The sequence below is a fragment of the Coenobita brevimanus genome, chromosome 45 (genome assembly GCF_032717465.1).
Source record: "Coenobita brevimanus isolate Jiangsu-jjx chromosome 45, ASM3271746v2, whole genome shotgun sequence".
NCBI lineage: Eukaryota > Metazoa > Arthropoda > Malacostraca > Decapoda > Coenobitidae > Coenobita > Coenobita brevimanus.
Window position 1 is genome coordinate 29,509,651 of NC_136998.1, and position 26,840 is coordinate 29,536,490.

General features: G+C 46.3%; 1 protein-coding gene across 1 annotated transcript; it reads right to left on the bottom strand.

Annotated features, from left to right (window-relative positions):
* Positions 1-269: 269 nt before the first annotated feature.
* On the bottom strand, positions 270-26,583 carry LOC145398475 (uncharacterized). The gene is made up of 3 exons (XM_080271352.1): positions 26,409-26,583; positions 2,421-2,442; positions 270-1,995 (listed from the first exon to the last, which is right to left on the bottom strand). The coding sequence occupies exons 1-3, from the start codon at positions 26,581-26,583 to the stop codon at positions 270-272; spliced, it is 1,923 nt and encodes a 640-aa protein (XP_080127478.1).
* Between the last annotated feature and the right edge of the window lie 257 nt (positions 26,584-26,840).

Below are 26,840 nucleotides of genomic sequence, written 5' to 3' on the forward strand. Positions count from 1 at the left end.
GTGTGAGAGAGTATGTGGAAGAGTAAAGGGCCGGGTGGAAGCATGTGATGGGCATGGGGCAGGTTGGCGCCTGACCAGTCCCCACTGCCGTATATATAAATATTCTCTAAACTCCAACAAGAGGCATTGGGGATGAGGCGGGACGGCACACAGTATGGAGGCAGGGCAGGGCAGGGTGCAAGGCGCCTGGATGGTGCTCAGCTGACAGCACCGGAGTCGTTGTGTGGCCACGGGGAACTGCAAGTGACGGATATGGCCTCCTCCACCTTTCACGCCCGTGACAACAGGGACTCCTCGTCATCACTATGTCGTGACAGCTTGTGGTCATCAGGGGCAATCTTTGGGGTAGACTGGGTGTTACGAAGGTAGTCCAGCTCATTCACTGTTGGTCCGGACGCACTGGATACCGCTGACATCCCTGAATAGTGACGATCACGACCACGAGTACCACCCACACTCAGGTCCTCCGGTTCAGTCTGCTCTGGTATGGAGGATTGCAGGCCTCGTAACAGGTGTGAAGGATCTACTAGGCGAAGTCCACCACTAAAGCCACCCACGGGATGGTTGATAACCCGCCTCGGGTCACGACTCTTCCGTTCTCGCCGTTTTTCTAGCTGAAGTGGCTCTTCCTCCAGCAGAGTTGCTCGAGGCGGCAGTTCTTCATCTGGGAATTCTTCCTCGTCATCGTCCTCTGCGCCGAACGAGTATGTATCAGCTTCAGGGAACATGGTCTCAACGTACTGCAGTGGGTCTGTGCGGCGGGGGTCGCCCTCAGGGTCACTGGGACACTTATGGTGCATCAGGTGGTGGCGCCGACGGAACCGTCCAAAGCACCGAAGACACTCAAAAGGCTTTTCACCCTTGTGAATCAGCATGTGGGCCTTGAGCTGGTTCGAGTCTGAGAACTTGGAGGAACATATCTCACAGCTGTAGGGTCGTTCGCCTGTGTGCACCCTGAGATGACGCCGGAGATTTGCCACCTGAACAAACTGTCGATCGCAGTGTGTGCAGTGGTATGGCTTCTCACCGGTATGGAGTCGCATGTGTGTCTTAAGATGGTGGTCCCGAGTAAACCGCTTGTGGCACTCCTTGCATTCAAATGGCTTCTCACCCGTATGTGTCCTTTCATGGTTCTGCAACACGTGCTTGTATCCAAAGCTACGGTTGCAAATTTTGCATGTAAACACTCTGTCTGGACGATTGGCTGCTGCTTTTCGGGTTGGTGTCATGTTGGTGTAGGGATCCATGCGGCCATTACTGCCAGGAGGTGAAGATCCTGCAATGGGTGAGGGTGTTTCCGACCCTAGTCCACCTGTTGTGGCCGCCGCACCCACCATGTTGGGGTGGGTGAGTGGCGGCGCCAAGGAAGGTGAACTTGCCACGCCACTTGACGAGGAGAAGGACGCCGGCGAGTGGGAAGAACCCCGCCGTCCGGATTCCAGGCTGGATGAATCAGGCTTAACAGGTGAGTCATGATGAGGTAAGTAGGTACTGGCTGAGGTGGTGGCCAGCTTGGATAAGGTGGCCAGCAGGTTGCTCTGGCGGGCTGTGTCAGCAGCAGCCAGGGTGGCATGGATGCTGGCAAATGTAGTTGAAGTGGGCGGTAGTACATTAGGCGACCCTGATGGTGGCTGCCCCAGGAACTGGTGACCTGAACGAGCAGCCGCCAGTGACGCCATTAGTGTGGCAGGATTGAAGTTGGGTCCCAGCAGGGACGGGTACAATATACCGGCGGCAGCGGCAGCGGCGGCCTGCTGCTGCTGCGAGGACAATGCCGCCAACTGTAAGGGATGATGCAGGGGTGGATAGTTTGGCAACGCTCCACCGCCACCCATGTGCCTGCCATGACCCATATGGCCGCCCAGGCTCAGGTTCAGGTTAGCGCCGCCCGTTTTGTGAGCAAGGGCGGCGCTGCCCGGGTCCTTCTCTTTGTCGCCACCCTCCTTCATCACCCCACACGTGTCCGAACCCGGGCCCACGCCTCCCGCCAGCCCTGCAATACAAACACCACTACATTACTATAAACACAACAAAACTTATATACTAATATAACAACTACAGTAGCAATCAAACGTTACATCACAGTTCTGTGCACAATTCAACTTCCTAACAACAGTTCACTAACCCTAGAGATAGAAAGGCCTATGTTCCATCTATTAAAAAAAAAAAAAAATACAAACATTCATTTTACTCTTTCGGACGCATCTCACGTGTTTTACTCTGACTAACTCCCACCAACTTACTTCAGCAATCACAAAACGTCATGTCAATCAGTCTGAGTCTAGAGACACTGCTTTTTTACGATTAAAAAAAAATAGTTTGGGGGCTGCAAGAGGCATATACGGTCATTATAAGTATACTGTGAGCGTTCTAGATTCTGAAGAACTTTTAACATCGTTTTCGAATGTTAATCTTTTCACTGCGACATTAATTTTATTTTTACTTATAGCCTAGATCCGAGCTTCTATGGACCTGCTGGGGCAAAAAGAGACCGGAAGATAAAACGAACCATCTAAAGACGATTTCCTTCAGTTTAGAAGACTTTGAAATTATTAGATAAACCTTCAATAAGTCCGCCAACGAATTCTTAACCAAAATCGTCTGGAAATACAAGAATAAATCTCAACACGGCGTTATAACACTGAAAAGCTTAAAAGTTCTGGCCTATTAAATATACTTTGTACTTTCGATTAATTTCTGCTCAGGTTTGGCTACGTTTGCTCCTTTCGGTCAAGTTAGGCTAAGTTACGTTGGGATATTTTTGTCCAAGTTAGGTTAGGTTAGGATAATTTCGGTTGTCAAGTTAGATTCTGTCAAGTTACATCGGGATCATGATATTTTTCTCTCGTCGGTAATAACACTCGTTAAGGTAGAGCAGTTCCTCCAACTCATTTCATTACATCACAAGCCACCATCACAACAAGCCATCACATCATCCATAACATCACATCACAAATCACCACCAAACAGGTTATCACATCACAAGCCACCACAACACACGTCACCACATCACAGTACGAGACAGTATCCTATGACATATGTTACATCACACCACAAAGCAGCCCATCACAGAAAGGAACTGTCGCTGTCAATAAAGCGTATACGGTTTTGAAGTATCGAACGAAGGCCAACCTAGAGAATTTTTAGTAGTTAGATAAATTTCAACAATACCGTTACTATTATTATTATTATTATTATTATTGTTATTACCGCTACATTTAATTTCAAAGAACCTCATTTTACACTCTGGTACAGCTCCGAGACGGTGCACAGGAACTTTTGAAAACAACTGAACGTTAATCCCACAGTTTCTCCCAACTAAAGGATGGGAGAGAATATTACACCCCCTTTCCCCCTCTCCCCACAACCGCGACAGCCTGGCCCTCGTGCTCTCTTGGGCCTCACCATTTGTTTCGGGTCAATTTAGTCATGACACCTTTGGGCGGCCCGATGCTGCTGCACGGTGGGGAGTCTCCATCACCCTGACCAGTCCCCCCCCTCCCCCCCTCCTCCTCCTCCTCCTCTCTCTCTCTCTCTCTCTCTCTCTCTCTCTCTTTCTGGCTACCTTTAGACCCCCTTCTCCCTTCCCCCTTCCTTCTCCATGTATCATTTCTGGTTTCTCTCTATTCCCACCTTTTGCTCCCAACCTTTTCTTCTTTCCTTTCTTCCTCTTGCGTTATTCATGGTCTCTCTCTCTCTCTCTCTCTCTCTCTCTCTCTCTCTCTCTCTCTCTCTTCCTTCCGTCTAATTTCTCTCCCTTCCCCTCCCTCCTGTCTCCTAAATTATCCCTTCCCTTCATCTATTGTACTCTTATCTCAAACTACCACAAACACACCTACCACAGCATCTCGCAACTCTCCTTCACCTACCATGCTTCCACCTCCCGCCACCACACCTGCCTCTGTTCCTAAAAATGACGGGAGGGGAGGGAAGAGGACGGAAGAGAGGGTGAGGGGAAGGTACTGGGGAAAGGGTGGGAGAAAAGAAGGAAGAGATGGTATGGGGACGGGAGAGAGAAGGGGAGGGGAGGGGAAAGAGAGAGAGAAGGTGAGGGGAGGGGACAGGAAAGAGGCTGAGGGGAGGGGACGATGGAGAAGGTGAGGGGAGGGGACGATGGAGAAGGTGAGGGGAGGGGACGGGGTAGAATCTGAGGGGAGAGGATAGGAAAGAGGGTGAGGGGAAGGGATGGTAGAGAGAGGGTTAGGGACGGGGACGGAGTGGATGGGAGGGGAAAGAGGATAAGGGGAGGGGGCGACAGGCGGGGAAAGAGAAGCTGAGGGGAGACAGCAGGAGAGAGGATAGGGTTGTGGGAAGAAGGGAAAGGACAGGGGTTTTGGAGGGAGAAGAGGTGAGGGGAGGAGAAGGGGAGAGGAGATGAGGGGAGGGAAGGAGGGAGGGTGAAGGGAAGGGCTACCGGTACCTGTGCTCAAGTCAATGGCTCTCACTCAAGGGTTGTCCAGGTGTGAGGCCTCATTAGTGTCCTTCCCCTCCCTTACCTTTCACTCTCACTCCCTTTCTATTATTCTCCCTTACTTTTCACTCTCATTTTTTTCCTCCCTTACCTTTCACTTTCACTTACTTCTCCCTCACCTTTTACTGTCACTCCCTGTCTATCATTGTCCCTTGCCTTTCACTTCCTTTTATGATTCTCTCTTAACTTTCATTATTTTTTTTTTGCGTCTCCCTTTCCTTTCACTGTAACTTTCTTTCTTTTACTTTTCCCTCTTTTTTTTTTACTTTTTTCATTGTCTCTTCCTCTCATCTTTTTTTTTTTTTCCATATCAATATTTCAACCTACCACTAACTGCACCTGGCTTTCCATATCTCTGCTCTGTAATACAACTGATTCACTGGCCTCCCTCTCTGACCTTCACGACATATTATCCTCTCTCAGGTTACTGCGCGACAGCACAAAGTTACAGCAATACCATCTCACTCGGACATCCTACACACACACACACACACACACACACACACACACACACACACACACACACACACACACACACACACACACACACACACACACACACACACACACACACACACACACACACACACACACACACACACACACACACACACACACACACACACACACACACACACACACTAACGCCTTCCTCATTCACACTTTTTGTCATCCTCACCCTTCCTTACCTCGTCCTTATGCTTATACTCACATGACGACTTGGTGTGGAGTGGGGGGGTTGAGGAGGTGAAGATATAGAGTAGAGGAGGGCGGTAGGGAAGGCGAGAGAAGGGTAGGAAAAGCGAGAGGGCAGTGGAATTAGTGAGCGAATGGTTGAAATGAGGAAGGGAGAGAACTGAGGAATTGAAAGAAGATGCACAAGAGAGTAGAGGAGTGAAAGATGATGCACAAGAGAGTAGAGGGGATGAGAAGAGGGGAATGAGGAGAGAGAGAAAGTGGGAAACGAAGGTAGGGAAAGAGAATGGACAGTGGAGGTGATAGGACAGTGAGAGGAGGTAAGGAAGATGAAGGGAAATAAGTGAAGGATTGGAAGGGTGATATGAAAGTGATCGTGGGGTGAGGAGGGCAACAGTAGAGTAGTTAGGATCTCCAATAATAGGGGATGTGAGGGAGGGACAAGAGGTGAAAGGGGAAGATGTTGAGATACAGGGGTAAAGGAGGTGTAGAAGTGAAGGGAGAAGGGAGGAGGCAGGAGGCCACAGCGTCGTAACCTTTCTACCATCGTGCTGTTGATAGGTATAAGTCAACCCCTTCTGCCTTCACTGACAAGTCCCCTACTTTCTCTTTCACCCCCTATCCCATCCTTATAAAATCCTCTCTCTCTCTCTCTCTCTCTCTCACACACACACACACACACACACACACACACACACACACACACACACACACACAGTCCCCGCCCACGCCTATCGCTTTGAAGTTTACACCGCCCTCAGATCTTGCGTACGAATCAATCCACTACGCCGACCACCACCACCACTCACTCTCTCTCTCTCTCTCTCTCACACACACACACACACACACACAACAACATACATACGGCCTTCAACACCTTCCACAGCTTTGACATGGTTACTGTGTTGTTTTTTCAGCCTACAAGGAAGGAAGATCGAAAAAGATAGAAATGCTAAAGGTTTAAGGGGAAGAGGTGGGTGTTGTGGAGGACGAGGTTGAGGCTGACGAGGATGGGTTGTAGAACGAGGATTTTTGGCACCTGTAAGTCAGAAAGATGAGGAAAAGCGTGATGAAATTTCAGAGAGGACAGAGTGAAACCTTAGGAACAATGCGACGACGGCTGAGAAGTACAGATGGAACAGTATTACTAAAGGTGGGAGTGGACGCTGATAAAAGGATGAACGAAGGACGGAAGTAGGAAGGAAGGAAGAAACAAGAGATGGAATAAAGGAGGAAAAGAAAAGTGAATAAGGATTTAAGGGAAAGGTTCGTCTCTTTCCTTGGTCGAGGCGCACTTCATGAACACTACAAGGTGTGGCTAAAAGGATGGCACCTATTTCAATTATCTCTTCAGTGGCCGAGGCGAGCATCAACGGAGATACTACGATTAACGCCACATAACTTGAATTACCTCTGAGAAAATCTTATCAATCACTTTAGAACGTTAATGTTGATACTTACTAACCGTTTCACTATGGAGTGTTTCTTGTACGCTAAATAAAATCGTCTTTGATTATGGAAAGAATGAATGTGGGCGGTATTAAGGATAGCGAGATATAAAAAAGAGTTAGAGGGAAGGCATGCTTAATGGTGGAAAGGAAGTGCCCGCATTAGTGAAGTGTGAGAAACTGAAGGATATTTGAAGGAAAGACTCAATGACCGCAGAGGAGAATAAAGGAAAACGAGGAGCAATAAACATGTGAGAGTAAGAGAACATCAACTGAGGAAAGGCTAAGGGTGAAGAAAAGAACATGGATGAGAAGAGGTGCGCCGTGAAGGAGAGGCAAGCAAGACTGGAGTGAGGGAGGGGTAGGCCTGGAGGGAAGAGTAAGAGGGAAGAACGAGAGAAAGATGGGGAGAAATAAGGAAGTGGGGGGTGTTTGATAAGACAGTGGGAGGACAGAGTGTAGGAGTTACGGAAGGAGGCAGTGGGAAGGGGAAAGGGGGGGAGAAGTACAGCAGGGCAAGATAAAGTTTGAAGTAACGGGGAGGTGAGGCAAAGAAAGGGGGAAGAAGAGTGAGACAAGAGGGTGTATAGGCAAGAGGGTGTAAGCGTTTAGTATGTAGGCAGTGGAAGAGCGAAAGAGAGGGGGAGATGTAGCAAAGGAGAAAGAGAGGGGTTGAAGTGACTGGGTGAAGTGGCAGGAAGACTGAGGAGGTATGGAAGGAGGCGATGGGGAAGTGAGAAATATATGAACGAATAACAACAAAGAGGCAGAAATAGCGACCTACAGATGGTGGGGAAACAGAGGAGTGAGTGGGGGGAGTGGTAGCCATGGCAGAAAGAAGGACAGTGCGACAAAAGCGTGTAGATGGTAAAGAAGGAGGCAGCTGGGGGGGTGAGAGAGGAACTGGTGAGACAGGAAAAAAGGGGAGGGGGGGAAGAACTGGAAAGGCAGCTACTTACAGACAAGACCGAATTGAGGAATTGTGTAAATACTTTGACACAGCTCATGAGACACCAAGGAGAAGACAGAGTTTGGAAATTGATTTGTGTGGTCCCCTTGCATAGGCCGGGTCGGAGCGGAGGGGAGCGGACGTCGTCATGGTAACTTGCAGGCGAGGGTCCGTGTGGCCGCGGGAGGAGCACCAGCCGCTGCCCACCCACCCTAGGCCTACCGCCGCGCCTACTTCCCCCTCTCCCTCCCTATCTCTCTCCCTCCCCCTCCCTCCTCCTCTCTTCTTCTTCCGCCGCCACCGCCCTCCAGCGTTTCAACCCCTCCACTCCCCTTCTCCACCAGGCTGACTCTGTTTCTTCATATTCTTATTATTCTATTCTCCATCCTTTCCCTTGGCCTTTATAACAATTTCTCTCCATATCCAATCCTTCGTTTTTCTTGGATACCATTTTCTTTTTTCCTCCATGCTTTTTATTTCCCGACCCTTCCTGTTTTACTTTACAACTCCTTACGCACCTCATGTATTCGTCGCACTCCACAGCCTAGGCCTCTGTGTGTGTGTGTGTGTGTGTGTGTGTGTGTGTGTGTGTGTGTGTGTGTGTGTGTGTGTGTGTGTGTGTGTGTGTGTGTGTGTGTGTGTGTGTGTGTGTGTGTGTGTGTGTGTGTGTGTGTGTGTGTGTGTGTGTGTGTGTGTGTGTGTGTGTGTGTGTGTGTGTGTGTGTGTGAAACGTCCTGCGTCTTCCTCCCTGTCCCACATAAGAAGGATGGAGGAGGACTGCAGAAGAAGGGCAAGTACAGCCTGTAGTCCACCGGGTTCACGTTTCAGATATGCCTACCACCAGAAGAAGAACAACAGCAACTTGATTGACTCACCCGGGTCCCATTGGTATCACACTTACATCATTGGTTCATCTCTGCTTCTTTCCCGTCTCGAGCTTCAGAAGGGCAATATTCATAACCTTGCCTGAACCTAAACGCATAAGACTGTTTATATATACTTCAATCATCATCCACACAGCTGCCAAACACCTCACAACCAACCCGACCGCATGGTAACGTGAAATATACGACCAACCAAAATTAACTGTGAAAATTACTACCCACTATACGGAGACTAACTTACCGACTTCTCCAGGACTTTTAACGGCGACTTACTAGGAACAGAGGCGGATAGTACCGATGGTGAGTCTAGAGCAAGAAGAAGATGTATTTACAATGAGAAGGGGGCAAATGATTACACATTCCACGTCCAGAATTAATAATATCACTCTCTTAGCCTCCTGAATCTGATGACATTATCTGGTTTAATCTTGGTACTTCCAGATGATTAAATTCTTAGGAGATCCTCAGGTAGTGGAGGGGTTAATAAAGGCTGTGGCTCAATAAAATCGTCTGGAAACACTGAGGAGAAAATAAATAAAACTTCTTCGGATAATGAAGGTTTATCTAACTCTTCTAGTTCGAAAATTATGTCCAAGTCTAAATGAACTCGTGTGGAGGAAGAAAAAATAAAAAGAAAAGAAAATGAAACAGATAATCACCGGACTGAAGGAATGATCACCCTCAACTGATAGAGTAACCTGATCAGGATGTTGTAACGGCACCTGAAGGAATACACACATGAGGCAACGCATCCCCAAACCCAGGGAAGGGGGTGAAATCAACACAAGTACGAACTCCAAGGGGGCCACGACAGCAGGCCATTAGTAAACTTAGAAATCGTATACACAGGTACTCCCTTTTCCTAGCAACTACTGTCAAACCCTACCTCACTCATCACGGCAAGGGTACTGTATTTATGGGTGGATTTATAACACTCATTTAACACCTAAATTCTTTATCAATATCATTTTAACCGCATTTCCCGTTCCTACATGAGGTGAGGGCAATCCAAAAGGTGAAAATGACATTAACAGAGAGGATACTCAAGATTTACTGAATGCATACGGAGAGAGTGCAGTCATAGAGGGGTCTGTTATATGTGAGTAAGAAATATCCAGAAATTACGGATGGGATATGCCAAGTAGGAAGAGAGAGAGAGAGAGAGAAATAACACAGGGATAAAGGAAACGGAAGAATGTTAAAGGAACAGAGTGAAGTGAAGAAATATAAAAAGGCATTATGGAGGAGAAACTCAAGTGGAAGGAAAAGGAAATAAAGGAGAAATAACAAGACAAACATATGGGAAACGCGAAAGCAATAGAGAAAAAGTGCGATGAGAAGAAATACACAGAACATTAAGGGGGAGACACATCAAGTAGAAAAGAAAAAGAAAATGAGACGATGAGATGAAAAGAGAAGAAATAAGATAAGGATAGAGGAGGTGGGATAGGTATAAAAACACACACACACACACACACATACACACACACACACACACACACACACACACACACACACACACACACACTGAGCCGGAGGTAAAATACACGTGGAACTGGAATGGGAAAAGAGGATCAAGGATGGGATGGGAGACGACGAGCTGGAATGAGGGTGAGCGTTTAGGAGGGGAGAAAGAGGGAGGGAGAGAGGAAGAAGGAGGGAAGAGAGGGAGAGAAAGAAGGAGGGAGGGAGAGGTGCAGGAAAAAAGGTGTGATGGGCCTAAGTGAAGTGGGGGTAGGGAGGAGGGAAGGAAAGAGGGGAATAAGGGAGAAAATCAATAATGAAGGCAGTGCAGAGTGGCCAAACTGCGATCAATAATCTACAGTGCACTGCAGGACGGCTGGCTCACTCCCTCCTTCCTACATCATAACACAGGGTCCTTCATGCTAAATCATCTCCCCCTCCCTCTTCCATCCCTATCTATGTCGTCCACCGAACTAAATATCAATGCTCTCTGTATATATACTACTTTAAAGCAATGTTTCAGTAAAACTCCTGATTTTTATGAACATTTAAACTGACACTTTAAACCGCCCAATAAGCGACGACGATGAGAGAGGATACAGCTCAGCCTCAGACCAATGCCTTAGTCACGTGAACGCGATAGGGTAACCATGCAAAAATACAATATAAGATACCGTACATTCTTTACGATTCCCGACAAGCAACTAAAATGCTTATCTGCACAAGCAAGTCTCATGCACTATGTTTTCCCTCTGAAATATTTCATAACGATGCAATGAAAAAAATGCAAGGAATTCACGCTGCATGCTACTTCGCAAAAGGTAGAGTATTAATGTTAAGGATACGACTAATTAATTAATATAGAGATACAGAACTAAGGATGAGACGCAAAAAAAATGTGTGCAAGACCGGTTAAAAAAATTGGTATATAACGATAATTATAAAGTGGCGATAAGCAAAACTGTTGCCGGTCTCTATGCGGTGTGGAACCAGAGGCATGTGCTTCAGTAAAGGTATGTGAACGAAAGGGTGAGTGCAGATGTCAGTGGCATTAGTGTGAGCTAAAGAATCTGCTGAGATGTGAACGTGCGTGAGTGGACCTTGCTAATGGGGAGGAGTGGGGGTGAGTAAGAGGGAGGAGGGAAAGAGTGAATGGAGATGTTCAGGTTGGAAAAGATGCTGTAATACGAGGAGTGACTGGGCTATAGATACGAAGAATACGAGTGAATGGAGAGTAAACAATATATGAAAACAGCGACTTCAATAATACTACGTAACAGAGAAGGATGTTGGAATATTATGTGTTTGTAATATGTTCAGTAATACGAGGTGCTGGAGAAGGGAGGGTAAGAAGTCTGGAGAAGAAAGGCATGCTGAAGTGATGTTGGCGATGAAAGAGGAGTGCAAGTAATAATGAGTGCCGAGGTAATGACTGGTTTGGATTAGGGAGGACGGGTTGAAAAAAGAACTCTGGTTAAAGACAGGATGTTGACCAGTCAGGTAAAAAAAAAAAAAAAGGTGTTAGTACAGATGTGAGGTGTGGTGTGGTGTGGCTGTGATTGTGTTGTGTGGTGCAGCGTGGTTTGGAGGTGTGGTTTTTATTGTGTGGTGTGTTTTGGAAGCGCACTTTTCATTCGGAGGTGTGGAGTGGTGTGCTATTATTTTCCTTGTGTGATGTGGCTGTGATGTCATGGTGGTGTTCTGCGTCGCCATGATGAGGTGGTGGATGACGAGGGATGCTTATGCAGGAGAGGATACAGATCGAGAAACAGGCAGTCTGGCAATATAGGATGGTGACTGGACAGGGTACTGGAATGAGTGGTAGGAAGGTTGGTGAAGGGCTAATGAAGGCTGTGTCTGACCCTTCCAGTTCGACAAGTGTTTCCAAAGCTTAATATATTAGTCTGGCGATAGCACGAACATAAGTGACTATTTCCAATTTTTGCTTTTGACTTTTCCCTCACACAATCCCCCCCTCACTGCACGCTACGGATTGGTGCTACAGAGGCGGTTGCTTGCTTGCGGTTGATGGGTTGGCCAGACACACCAGGGGTACTATAAACAACAATTAATAACTATCACCAACAGTCAACCTTGAAAATATCTCTCGCACTGAACGGCTTAATGAAGGGTGTATATAACCCTTCCAGTTCAAAATGTCCTTCCAACCTCAGCCAGAAGGAATAAAATGAATAAATGAACTGCATCTCTCCGACTCTCTCCGTATTAATGAACCCCATCTCTCTCTCTCTCTCTCTCTCTCTCTCTCTCTCTCTCTCTCATCCGCCACATTTTACCCCACCAACCCTTTGACACTGGAGGGACACTTACGGATTTTATGGAGTATAACGTCAGACGATTTTTTTTTTACCCCCAGTCGAGTGCAATCCCCCGGGCCTCAAAGGGTTAAAACCTATCTGGATTAACCCTTTGAGGACGACTGCAGCACTTAGGGATTTTTACTTGGGCTAACGCAGGATCAAAGGATTAATTAAACTTCTATTTTCCTGAGCTTGCTCTTCCTCGATTCATGTCTCTCTTCTTCTCGTCTCTTCTCTTCTCTTCTCTTCTCTCTCTATCTCTCTCTCTCTCTCTCTCTCTCTCTCTCTCTCTCTCTCTCTCTCTCTCTCTCTCTCTCTCTCTCTCTCTCTCTCTCTCTCAAATGCAGTCTCCATCCATTCCCTCAATTTCCTCCCACCAGCCTCCATTCCCTCCCCTCCAAATCTCTCTATCTATATATCCTCCTCTCTGCACCCTCCCCTCACCAATCTACTCCCCTCCCTGCCCCTCCCCCACCCATTTACTCCCCTCCCCACCTACTCCTCTTCCTGCCCCCTCCCCACCTGCTCCCCTCCCTGCCCCATCCCTTCCTCACCTATTCCCCTACCTTTACCATTCCCCATTCACAACTACCCCAATTTCTCCCCTCCAAACCCCCACTCCCCTCTCACAGCTACCATCCATCTACTCTCTCACTCTCTCTCTGTCACACACACACACACACACACACACACACACACACACACACACACGCTACCTATTTCACTACCCCGCCCCTCTCACCCCCACACACGGATCGCTATTCCCCGGTTATGCTAATGCTATGACAAGCTTAAAGAGTGGGTTTACGGCCCCCCACGTTGCCCGCCTTTCAATCATTGGGTATAAATTTTCTGGGCTGGGTCCCCGTTCCCCTGTCGCCCTGTCCTCTATAATTCTAACCCATTATCACTCTACTTCTCTCTTCTCCTTCTTTCCTTCCCCCCCTTTCCTTCCTACTTCTGTATTCCTTTCCCGTCCCCTACTGCTCCTTCTCTTTTTCTATGTCTTCTGTATTTCTCCCATCTCTATATACTTTCCTCCCTCCATCACCTTCCTTCTCTCCTTCCTACTTCTGCATTCCTTTTCTTTATCATCATTTTCTCTCTTCTACTCTATTTCCTCTTTCTGCATTTTCGCCTATCCCTTTCTGTCTTTTGCATTCTTCCCGTATCTTTGAATATTCCACCCCTATTACTCTGCTTTTCTCCTCCCTGCTTCTGCATTTCTTTCCTTTATTATCTTTTCCTTTTTCCTGCTCCTTCTTTTCTCTTCCATCTTTTCCTGTCGTGTAGTTTCTTCTCGTCTCTTTACATAATATTCTGCCTAATCTAAACCTCTTCTTCAGCGTCTCGCATTACCCAACCTCCCAACTTCTTTCTGTAAATTCTTCCTTCCTTTATCCTTCTTTCTTTTCCCCTACTCATCTTCTTGCTCTCTTCCATCTAATTGCTCTTCCTCTCTTACATATTCTTCCCTATCCCTCTATATATTCCTCCTCCATCCTTATCTCCAGCATCTTATCTTGACTCCCCTTCAAATTTCTGCATCTTCTTGTGTTTTCTTCCATTTCTGTTCTTTCCTCAGTGTCTCCATCCTATCATCTCTCAGCTTAACTAAGTGGAAACCTCGTGGGCAGCAGTCCCCCAGGCCTTGACACGCTAATCGTCGCTTTACATTCGTGTTTACCGTTATTATTTTCTCTTCTGGACGAGGAATAGGTTGGGATAAACACGACCATATGCTCAAAGATTTCGCCGTTTCTCCCCTTCATCCTAACCCCCTCTTCCAGTATTTCGCCTTTCTCCCCCCCCCCTCTCCCAACTACCATACATACTTCTTCCTGTTGTGCATAATCCTTTCCCTATCTTCCTTTCCTTTCCTTTCCCTTCTTTTTGCTCAGCTATTCTCTCGGTATTCCCTTCCTCTTTTATCCAACCAACCTCCCATTCCCTACTGTCTCCATCGCATTCAGTCAAAATTCTTTCCTCTCTCTCTTACCCTCCCTCTCTTTCCCTATCTCCCTCTGATCTTTCCTTCTATATTTTCTTCCTCTTCCCCCCACCAGTTTTCCTCCTTTCTTCGTCAAACCATCTAATTCTTCTTATCTCCATCAACATCTAAACTCCTTCTTCCTCCATCCTTCCTTTCCCTCTCCCCCCTCTTTCTATATTTTATCTCCCCTTCCCTTCACCCCCCCTCTACCCCCTCGTGTCTGTCAAGAATCCTCCAGCCAATCACAAGACGAGGTATTTCCGGCCTGAATTTCATAAGGTAAAGCAGCCAATAACGGGGAAGATCCTGACGTTAATGTGGGGAGACGGCCAATGACACGACCACACGTATTTACATTAATGCTAACGGACGAGAACCACCCAATCATGAGATAATGAGACGGAATATATACACTACACTCGTTTTACTCTAACTTGGCCTAAAATTGCCCTCTCTCTACCATGAATACTGAGTTGTAGCAGTAGATTAACACTCGACTATGGCACTAGTCACGAAGAAGTGCTATTGAAAGGATGTAGAGCCATACCATTGTTCTTTTCTAACACTGGGCTACATGAAACAAGCTACTTTATCGAATTCCGTGTTAAAGTGATATCAATGGTACCACAAAATTCCTTGCAATTTGGCAAGCTAATCATTGTATTGTTTGAACAGGATTAACTCTTTGGCTGCTAGATTAGTCAACTGAGCAATATCATCTGTGTGACCCAAAGTGAAATACATAAATGTTCCTGGACAGGGAGAGGATTTTTTGAGTATCGCGTTTCTCTGTGTCTGCAAAGGGTGTCCCTTAACGTCGCCGGGCACTACGGTCTGTGGGCCTGGGGCAGTGGAATGAGCTGAGGATCAGAATGCTTCAGTCAACATTACCGTACATTGCATTTCTTATTCTGAAAGAAATGCTCTTTATTATTTAAACTTATTTCTAATTATTTATCCACTGAAACTATTCAGAAGAGAAAATGTTGACTTTACCCCGGTTTTCCCTTTTAAAGTAAAACCTTAGTTCTGTACTTTCTATATTAGCAGGTTATTCTTGGACTTGGTTGAAAGGTGGCACTGACTGAAGTTTCCTTTTGATGATCATTATTAAAAGAAAAACTTGCAACTTACTGGAAGTGATCTTGATATGTTATGCACTATCATGCAGCATAATATCTTCTAAACCCAGAAGGGTGTATCATATGCTATAGGCTTCTCTTATCGAAGCCTCATCGCATCATATACTAAGCTGTTTATGCCTCATGGAGACACGGTGAAAACACACACACACACACACACACACACACACACACACACACACACACACACACACACACACACACACACACACACACAGCGACTAATACTCTCAAGGTACAGGCTGCCCCCATCCTGGCACGGTCAAACTCCACGCCACACTCGATTCAGGGAAAAGATCCGGCCCATAGTTTAAGTGGAATTCTGTCATTAAATACCGGGAAATGAGCAAAAAGGCGACGCTAATTTCTGTCAGGTACGATCAAAATGACTATAGTCCTTGCCAGCATTCTCGTCGGTTAAGGAAGCCCCCTAACACCTTTTCCTAAGCGGTTTATTTTGCTGTCTTCACCTTACTGTCCTAGCCTGTGCTATGTACATCCTTCTGACATTGCCATACTCTGCAGAGATAACGTACAGAAGGATATTAACCAGCCATATCCAAAAAATAAATCGCTAAGGAAGTGGTGTGTGAATCTCCTAAACCCACAGATATATCAGTGAACCTCCTAGGCCCATACGTAAACCACTGACCTCATACCAGTGAACCCTTTAAGTCCATAAGTATACCACTGAACTCAGAATTCCAGTGAACCCCTTTAGCCCATGCATATACAACTGAACCTAAAATGCCAATGAACCTCCTGAAGAACACGACCCAACCGAACCTAAGCCCAGAGGAATGGCCCCGGGATCCTGGGAACACAGGCAGCATCAGGCAACGAGGAAGAGAGTGAGGGCGGGGAGGCCGAGGAGAGTAGGCCTAGCAATAGCCTTAAGCCTATCAGCATGAGCGGGGTCTTGGCAGCACGGCAGCCAGGCGCTATCACTGACCCTCCCCCGCTCCAGTGATGGAAGGGGAGGAGGGGATAGGAAAAGGGGTGTCAGGAAAGGGGAGGAAGTACCAGGAAGAGAAGGGGAGAGAGCCAGAAGGGGATGAGGGGGTAGGAAGGAGTGCCAGACAGAGTAGGAGAGAGGGAAAAAGAAAAAAGGAGGAAGAAAGGGAAGGGGTGCCAGAAAGGAAAGTGGTGGGGAGGAAGTGTCAGGAACGGGGGGACTAGGGGGGAAGGAGTGCTAGTACGGGGAGGGGGGAGAATGCCAGGAAGGGGGGAACAGGGGTGAAGGAGTGCTGGGAGGGAGTAAAAGGAAGGAGATAGGGAGGGGGAATTCCTGGATGGGGAAGGAATGGGGTGTCGGATAGGGAGGGAGAGAGGGGAGGAGCGTCAGGAAGAGGATAGAAAGGAGAAAGTGCCAGAGATGGGAGGGGAAGAGAGGGAAAATGCAAGGGAGAGTAAGGATACCAAAAAAGAGAGAGGGAAGGGGGAGGGAGAACGAAAAAGGAGAGAGGGAGGGAAGGAAGGGAGTGCCAGTAAGAAGAAGGGGGAGGGGAAGGGCACAATGTCAAGGACGAGACAGAGTGAAGGTAAGTGATCAGACGGGGAACGGTGCTGGCAATGGTGGCGGTGAAGATGGTAATCAAGATGGCAGCTGGAATGGTGGTCGCGTAATAGTAATGCTGCTAATGATGGTGATGGTGGCGATGGGATGGCAGTCGCAGGGATGAAGAATGGCATTGGCAAAAGATAGTAGCCAGACAAGTAAAATATGGTCTGTATTTTATTATACTGAGTTTACGAGAGGCCCCTAGGGATGAGTGGCAATAGTAGTTGTTGCCTCAGGTTCAACTGATAACGTGAAACAGATGGAGTGCAGGCTGAAGCTGGCCTTCTCTGGGAGTCCTCTATCCTGTTTTCGGAGGAGAGGGGGGGAGAGGGACATTTGTATGAACAGGCAATGGATCCGTCTAATCGTAAAGGTGCCACCACGTACTTGTGTCACCACGTGAAGGCGGGATGAAGGGGTGAGTAACAGTTTCCATCAGCTAAACCATTTACTGGATATTATCTTCCTCCCACAAGACTTCTTTACAGTTTCAAAGAGTCCACTCGGGGGAGAGGGGCCAAAAAAGAAAAAAAAACAAGTTCCATTCATCCGCTTATTACGATTTACTTCTTAACGCCATCACACTCTATCATTCAGCTCGTAGTGAAGGGGTTAAAATGCCACACTTATATACCTACACAATACCAGTTTAAATAATCCCCTACATTAACCATATCACCAATACCCATGTTCCCTCATCACCCAGATATTTACCTGCTATAATTATCTTGCTATTATCCCTTATGGCGGTGTTAGGAGCGTAATTAGTGTGAAGTGATGGGGTGTTCTCTCTCTCTCTCTCTCTCTCTCTCTCTCTCCCCCCCCCCTCTCTCTCTCTCGTACTGTATAACCCACACTGACTACAACACGAAATATACATACCATTATCTTATCTTCACACACACACACACACACACACACACACACACACACACACACACACACACACATCACAGCACCCAATCACCTCTAAAACATCATCTAACTTTTAACACTCCAACGCAACACACAGCAACGCCCTCTCGCCTCAATACAACACCACTTCACCTTAGCACGATTTTTTAACACCTCGCTACAATACATCAATACAATACTACACACAACCTACACCCATCTAAACACTGCTGGTATTTTCAGAGAGAGAGAGAGAGAGATGGTACAGGGGAGGAGGATATGGCAGCTAAGGAAGAAGAAAAGGCAAGGGAGAAGGATGAGGAAAAGGGAAGGTAAGAGAGAGAGAGAAAGTCAAGGTGGGGAGACGGGACAGCAGAAGAAAATGTCAGTAAAAGAAAGGAAGAGAGTATAACTGAGAGGAAGGCGGACCATGGAAGGGTAACGAAGGCGAAGAAACAGTAAAGAAGTTGAAAACAGGGCAATGGAGAGGAACAAGAAGGTAGGGAAGTAGGAGAGAAAGGGGTGAGGAGAGAGGACGCAATAAGGAAACACAGATGGTGAGAAGCAAGGGGAAAAGAGAAAGGGAAGGCAAGGGATGGTAAGGGGAAAGAGGGAGAAAGGGAGAGGAAGACTGAGAGGAAGAGAAAGAGGAGGGAAAGAGGGAAAGAGATGGTAAGGGGAGTGAAACAGGCTGAAGAGATGTGGGTAAGGTGGGGGTAGAGAAGGCAGAAGTGTGAGGGGCCTCGAGGATAAGGGGTGAGGTGAGAGTTGAAGAAAGTTAGAAGGGTGAGACAGGGTAAGGTAGGGTAAGGAACGCTGGAGGAGGAAAGAAGGAGGGAAGGAGGTGAGAGGCGAAGTGAAGGAGGCTGAAGGAGTATGGGGGAGGCAAGAGAAAGGGCAAGCTGGAAGGAAAAGGAGGAGTTGAGGGGTGTGGGAGGGGGAAGGGGGAGGGGGTTAGGGGTAGAGGAAGGAGGAGGGGTCGGGGTGAGGGGTGAGGGAGGGAGGAGGGGTGAGGGAGGTGAGGGGTGACGGCAGTAAGACGTTGAACACTATCCCGGCCATCCTCAATAACACTAAAGTACGGGAAACTGGAGGCGAAGTGATCCTAGGGCGGGAAGGGGGACGAGAGGAGTATGAGAGAGGCGTGTGGATAAGAGCTGAGTGTGGGAGAAGAACGAAGAGCTGAGAGTAGGTGAAGAACGAAGAGCTGAGAGTAGGTGAAGAACGAAGAGCTGAGAGTAGGTGAAGAACGAAGAGCTGAGAGTAGGTGAAGAACGAAGCGCTGAGAGTGGGAGAAGAACGAAGAGCTGAGAGTGGGTGAAGAACGAAGAGCTGAGAGTGGGAGAAGAACGAAGAGCTGAGAGTGGATGAAGAACGAAGAGCTGAGAGTGGGAGGAGAACGAATAAGAACGATGAATCAAGAGGAAAGGCCAATAACAGAAAAGAACAATGGAAGGCTAGAAAATAAGAAAGATGGGTCTGAGAGAGGAAAGTACAAGAACAGAATAGAACAAACGAGGGATGTGAACGAAGAGAGAGAACGGACACTTTGAACATGAAGGAGATAGGAACAACAGAGAAGAACAGCAAAACACGATCATGATGCGACAAGGAGAGAACAAGAGAGTGACCTGGGTTAACACACGCAGGCGATTTGAGTGACGTAGACGAAACAGCAAGACAGGGGTGAAGGTAAGGGTAGTGTCTTAAGTGGTTCTGGTGATTCCGTACACCTTTTCCTCAGCGATTTAGTTTGCACATTACATATCACTATCCTCTAGTATGTTACTGATACACATTATATTAAAAGTAAAGCGATAAAAGTAAAATATAAGAGCGTGCTAGGGTGAGACATGCAAAATAAACCGCTAAGGAAGAGGTGCTAGGAAACCCTCTAATGTGGGGAGTTTCACACATGCAGTACACGGTTGACAGACTTAACCTTGTAAATGCTAAGCTTCATTAAAATATGCTCTTTAATAATGGATTTATTGGCGTGATTCTGGGGCCTCAAAGTAGTAAATAATCCTGTATAAGAATCAGTGTAAGAGGTTAGCTTTCATGTACACTTCAGTCCCCCTCAAACGGAATATGTGGCGGCAGTAAAGGTGAAAGGTAATATAGGCCAAGAATCACTTCCTTTCGTCAGGTTATACCCAACAGCGCTGCGCTTACATCAAGAATAGGCCCATATTTTCGTCACCTTAGGAGGCTGTCCAATACCTTTTCCCTTGCTTTTTATTGCGCTTATTACACTTCAACATTCATTTACATGTTATTCATATTTTCTGCTATCGACAGTTAAATTCCAAACCTGAGCATTAACAAGTCATAAACAAAAAAAAGATAATAATAATAAATAAATAAAATGAAGAAGAGTTGACAGGGTACCTTTTTAGCATACGATAATGGGGTTCTAGAGGTAAAGGACAGTGAACACCGACATTTGAATCCAAGTACAGGAAAAAATGATGAAAATGGGAAGAGGAAGACGTAAGAATGAGGAGCTAGAGTCATGCTGTGAGAGATGAGGTGAAGATGGAGACATGTGCAGTGAGTGGTAAGACTATGTGAAAGACGGCGACGAAGTGAAAAAAAAAAAGAAAGAAAGAAAGAAAGAAACTGCGAGAGACATTACAGTAATGACAGAAGAAAAAGATGGAAGAAAAATTAACACGTGAGACACAAGAGATAAAAAGAGACAAAGATGAGAGAGATTCGGTGAAACTAAGAGAAAACAAACACTATTGAACAGGCAAGAGAACCGAAAAAAGCGAATGGACGTCAAGAGAGAGAGAGAGAGAGAGAGAGAGAGGTCATGCTACTCCACTAGAACATTACATAAATTGAAAGTACAAGTGTATTAAAGGACGTATCAGGGAAGGAAGATTATACGGATGGGTTCGAGGTGAATGCAAGAAAAGGGTGCAATGTTACTAGAGGAAACGGCAGTGGGCAGTCACATATTCCACGGTAGCAGGCAGTCACATATTCCACAGTAGCAGGCAGTCACATATTCCACAACAGCAGGCAGTCACATATTCCACAACAGCAGGCATTCACATACTCCACGATAGCAGGCAGTCACATATTCCACGGTAGCAGGCAGTCACATGTTCCACAGTAGCAGGCAGTCACATATTCCACAGTAGCAGGCAGTCACATATTCCACAACAGCAGGCAGTCACATATTCCACAACAGCAGGCATTCACATACTCCACGATAGCAGGCATTCACATATTCCACGATAGCAGGCAGTCACATATTCCACGGTAGCAGGCAGTCACATATTCCACCCCCCTGACTAAAATGTGACAGCAGATAACCAAAAGACGCCCCTGATGGCATTACATGATCAAAAAATCTTCCAGTCACATCTTACTGACCCGAACTCCCACAAGCAAGGCAAAAACCATCATCCAGACCACCACCTTTAGTCACGATATATTATACAGCGATCCAGTTGAGGAACAGGCAGAAAATCCGATGAGAAAACTAGATTCACTGGAGGAAACGTAGCTAACAAATTTTTCCAAGTTAGTGCACAAGAATTTCGCGTTCATATGCATGTAATGGGTAAATCTAAAGCAAGGATGAGTTCACAGGCAGAAGTACACAAAATATCTAGCTAATGGCGACTGGAACATGCTGCTGCGAAGATGAAAATGCAGAGTCGGTAAGTACGATTAAAACAGAGGTCTTGAAAAAAAATAAAAAAAGGAAGGAATAAATCTTGGGGTAACGCACGCCATAGTTCATGTTAAAGATGAAATAAAAAATACGAGAGAGAGAGAGAGATAAAGTAGTGCTAGCGAGGCAGTTATAGGTTTGTGAGATGTAGCTATTGAGAGGGAGATGGTAAAGGGCCACCCAGGGAGGCCCCCCACACAGAGGTTCATGCATCTTTCATGGGAGCTGCCACGCGGAACAACATTGCCAGAACCCTTCCCAACCCCCCCTCCCCCCACGCTGGTTATGGCCCTCCCCCCCCACGCTGAAGGAAGGAGGGGGGAAGAGGTGGGGGGGTAGTTTGGAAATACATCTCTTCTTTCCTGCCATCCCTCCATTCAAATTTCTCCTCCCCATCTTAAAACTTACTTCTTCTCCCTCTCTTTAATGCCTCTCCATCTCTTCTTCCTTCTTTCCTTCGCCTCCTTCTCTTCCAGTCAGTTACCCCTTCTGCTCTTTTACGAGTCTCCATCCCCTTTTCCCTTCTTATTTCCTTCCCTTCATTCTTTTCCAGTTTCTCCCTCTCCTCCTTCTACCATCGCAGGAAAGGAGAGATAAGGGACTTCGGGAAATCTCTCTCCTTCCTTCATTCACTCACTGATTCTCCTTCCTATATTATTCCTTCTCGTCCTCCTCCCTCTCTTCTTCGCATCCTCCTCTTCCTTCTCCTCAAACTGGTTACAGCTCCACCAGAAGAAGGGCAATGGGAACTTCGAAAATATGCCTCTCCTTTCCTGCCTTTACTTCAGATCTCTTCTCATTCCTTTTGATTTCGTATTTTCCTTGTCCCTTCTTTTCAGCTTCTTTCTGTCCTTCCTCCTTCCCTTTCCTCTCCCCCTCCTCCTCCTCCTCCTCCTCTTCTTCTTCCTTTGCCAAGCCCTTCACTAGTTATAGCTTCACCCCAGGGAGGAAGGTGGTTCTTCCCTCTCTTCAAATTCACACACCATTCCTCTCCTCTCCTCTCCTCCCCTCCATCTCTTCCTCCTTCGCTTCCCTCTCTTCACGTTCCTCCTCCTCCATCACTTCCCTCTTCACGTTTCTCCTTCACTTCCACATCACAAGGCTCCTCCGTTCCCACTCCACCTCTTCCTCCAACCTTTTCTCTTCACTCTTCTCAATCTGTTCCTCCTCCCCCGCTTCCTTCTCTTTAACTTCCTCCTGTTTCTTTGCTTTCTGATCTTCCTGTTCCTCTTTTCCTTCCTAATTTCCTCCTCCACCTACTGCTTCATTTCCCTCTCTTCCCTTTCCTCCCCCTCCTTCCCTCCCTCCGCACAATGACTCTTTCTTCCCTTCCTTTCTTCGTTCTATTTCCCTTCAGCTTCTATCTATGCAACTCCTTAATTCTTTTCATTCTATCATCCTTCCCACTCATACTATAACTCAGTTTCCTTATATGCTTTCTCTCTCTCTCTCTCTCTCTCTCTCTCCCCCTTTCCTACAGCCTATTTCCCTTCCCTTAGCATTTCCAAACCCATTTTTTCCTCTTTAAACCTCCCCCATCTCTTTCTTCCTCCCCTGACCCATTCTTACTGCTCGATCACCCTTTACTTTCCCCTTTTCCATGGGTTTCTCTCTCTCTCTCTCTCTCTCTCTCTCTCTCTCTCTCTCTCTCTCTCTCTCTCTCTCTCTCTCTCTCTCTCAATTGTGTTGTCCTCACTTCCCAGTTTTTTTATTCCTTTCCTTTTCCTTTCCACTTCTTGCTTCATCATCTCTCTCTCTCTCTCTCTCTCTCTCTCTCTCTCTCTCTCTCTCTTACTCATTCCACTCCTCTCCCCTTCTCCATCTTTCACTCTTACCTCAAATCCCACCATGTGACCGTCCTTCCCTTCTCACTTTCTCACTCTCTCAAATTTTCCTTGTCTTCAACATATACATTTTCTTTTTCTTAGCACTTGGTTTTGGTATAAGAATAATATGTGAGAAACCAGAGCACACACACACACACACACACACGCTCTCTCTCTCTCTCTCTCTCTCTCTCTCTCTCAATTCAAAGGGTTTTTCTCGTTAGTTTTCCACTGCTTTCTCTCCCTTTCCCATCTATTCTTGCACCTTCACTTCTCTCTCTCTCTCTCTCTCTCTCTCTCTCTCTCTCTCTCTCTCTCTCTCTCTCTCTCTCTCTCTCTCTCTCTCTTCCTCACCCAGCCCTACAGACACGCACCCTAACAGCGACAGGAACAGCCAATAACAAGGTTGAGCTGGAACACAAGCACCAGCCAATAGGATATCCCTTTATCGCTACCCGTGCCACATATACAAGTAGGGGAGACTAGTGTGGATGTTGCTTGCTGCCTCTAAGGTGTTCCGTGTTCCATTCTCAATCACTTAACATGGCCTAAAATTGCTACTGTTCCTTACTGAATGCAGGGCTGTAAGTAGCGGTAGAATTTGGTGCTAGTCATGAAGAGGTGCTACAGAAAGTATGGAAAGCCGTAGTACTGATGTTGCCTACTGTCTCTAAGCTACTTCGTGTTCCATTCTCTGTCACTTAACATGGCCTAAAATTGCTACTGTTCCTTACTGAATGCAGGGCTGTAAGTAAAAGTAGAATATGGTGCTAGTCATGAAGAAGTGCTGCAGAAAGTATACAGAGTCGTAGTACTGCCTTCTGTCACTTTGCTATATTACAAGAACCTTCGTCAAATTGAGGTGAATGAACTATAACTTACAGGAAGAGCTTCATAGCATCTCCTTCTATTTTATTTATTTAGCATATAACACTGTGCTATCCTTTTATATGCTACTGATGCAAAGTCTCCATATTAAGAAAAAAAAAACGAGAATAAAAAGATATGTAGTAAAGGAAAAAGGTCTGGCAGAGGAAAAGACAGAAGATAAGCAATCAGTATGTGCCGGGGAACAAGAAAACGCAATTTAAGGGATGACAAGAGGAAGGCTGGGAAAAAAACGGAAGAAAAAGGCTTGTTAAATGGAGGCAGAGACAAAGAGGTAAAAAAAAGGGGTGCAACGAAAAATGGGAGAATGAGAGGGCGAGGAACGGGGGAGGAAAGGAAAGTGAAGAGGTCGAGGGGGAGTGGAGTGGGAAAAAAATATGAGGGTGAGGGAGGGGGACGAGAAACAGGAGATGATGGAGACAGATATAACAATGGGAGGGAATCTTCTATGGCAAAATTTTTTTATGAAACTAGAAAAAAAAAAAGTACATACATATAACGATAGGAAAGCAATGACAAGAAAAATACACACAAATAGCTAACAACAAGACCAACAGCAATGTGAGGAAATAAACTCCATATGTACCACCACGAGTCTAAATTACACTCTTCTTGGTACGGACAGAGAAGGGTTAAGGTGGATGCATAAAGACTGTAGATGGAGATAAGCGATGATTACGCCGTCAAACAAAACAAAACAAAATAAAAAAACGAAAAAAAAAAGAGAAACAATTACATGGGGAGTAATTGGACCGGAAAGCTTCAAGAAACACAATGGTATGTTGTCGTTCAAAAAAGGAGAAACTAGTATGAGATGGAAATAAAAACAAGGCGTAAAACACATAACTGAAATAAATGAAGGAGACATTTCGAAATCTCAATGAAGAATAATAAGTATACACTGGCAAGGGGATTCCTCTGAAGGGGTGGTCATAATGAAGCAATAGACGAGAGGATGGAATATAATTTGAGAGGAAAAATTTCAGCACAAGGAAGAGCACTTATAGGATTCCAGTTCTAAACGTTTCAGATGAATAAAAGTAAAAAAACAATATAGTTAATAGGCTAACCTGTTCACCGCTACGAGTTCATCCATCTGTCCATCCATCTACAGTGTCTGTCAATCTGTCTATAGCCAGATGCCTTAGTCCTAGAGGAGGCGGCCATGAACAAATCGCCTTCACACATAGCACCACTTTACTATGGTCTTGAACATGCTATGGGAAGTCTCACAAGGCCTACATGACATGTGATGAGAAGTACAGGTGTTATGTACGGTTGTGTTTATTTAATACGGTTTTAATTTGAACCAAGCTTAGTTAGATTTCATGTCTTTACCCTCATTGCTACGGTTTGTGCACGAGTATTAGGCTATATACAGGCTAACACAAAGGGATATTGCTCAACTGAATGAAATCCTAACAATCAAAGTTTTAGAGAAAAACTTCTCGAGTAAGTCTTTCTCCGCTATTTGTATATCTATTTTTTTTTTTTTCAAACATCAGACAATTTTCTTCAGTTGCGAGAAATCTTAGTTGTCAAGGAGTTAAAATATTTGTATGGTGTTACGAGTTACGACATCCACACATGCGTGGTGGCTCACAAGCCACGTGGCAGTACAACCGGGCATTCAGGAACTATTTAGCTACATCACCCATATTTCGTAGCTCATGTGACCAAATATATTTCCAGACTTTACTACAACTTTACAGACGTGCCTTTCAGTTAAGATAGTGGCTTCCTGTCGCTATTTTTTCTTCCACAGTTACGTGCAGTTTCACAGCACATCCTTGTGAACCACTCAAGGTCCAACAAATCATGTTTCCTGACCGGAGGGCAAACGCGGTTCACAACATTTACTGTCCTATCCTAACCATCAATGTAATCAGGTTTACAATCAAATGGTGGACCAGAAGAGGCAGCAGCATGACCAAGTCACAGCTTTACCTACACACATATAACATAAAGTCCCTTGGCAAGAACAATTCCTCTGGCTCGTCTGACATGGGTCAATGCACCCATCACATATCTAGATGAATGGAGCCTGTGTTACACGGAATGTGACAGTTTTTCATCTTTTCTTCCATGACGGCTACTAACATTTAACCATCCCTTTCTCTTCAAAGTGTTGTTCTCTCTAGTACCTTATTTATGAAACTGTGGTATGGGGTAAACTAAACCAGACATGGTGCCACACCGACACTTCCACTGGTGCGGTTTTTCCATAATCATCAGCGTATATTCCTGTGATGACTCCGAGGTGACCAGTGTCCCTCCTTGCGAGCCAAGAGTAAGGTGGCGGGTTGGGACCCGAGGAGTGGCGCCGCCCTGGTGGCCGCTGCCACAACCACACATGTGCCTGCCGCTACGCAACCCGACACTCCCCCGACAACTCTATCAAATCAATAGCCTCGTTGATGCGCTGGTGGGGGCGGCGTAGCATGCACCAGGCGGCCTCCACCACCGCCACCCCCGCACCGCACCGCGCAACACAGCAACCGCACACTCAACACACACCTGTTGTGCTCACCAACTTCCTGGCAACATCACCACCACCAGCCTCACCACACTGAACCAAAATCCCAGGCTGGGGGAGGGTTAGCGAGGCCAAC

Excerpts from the sequence above, each read along its gene's own strand:
- LOC145398475 (XM_080271352.1), bottom strand. The coding sequence starts at position 26,583 with ATGTGTGGTTGTGGCAGCGGCCACCAGGGCGGCGCCACTCCTCGGGTC. Across the intron at positions 2,443-26,408 it reads TCGGTGTGGCACCATGTCTG|TAAAAATAAAATTAATGTCG; the intron begins GTTTAGTTTACC and ends CTAGGCTATAAG. Across the intron at positions 1,996-2,420 it reads AAAATAAAATTAATGTCGCA|AGGGCTGGCGGGAGGCGTGG; the intron begins GTGAAAAGATTA and ends TGTTTGTATTGC.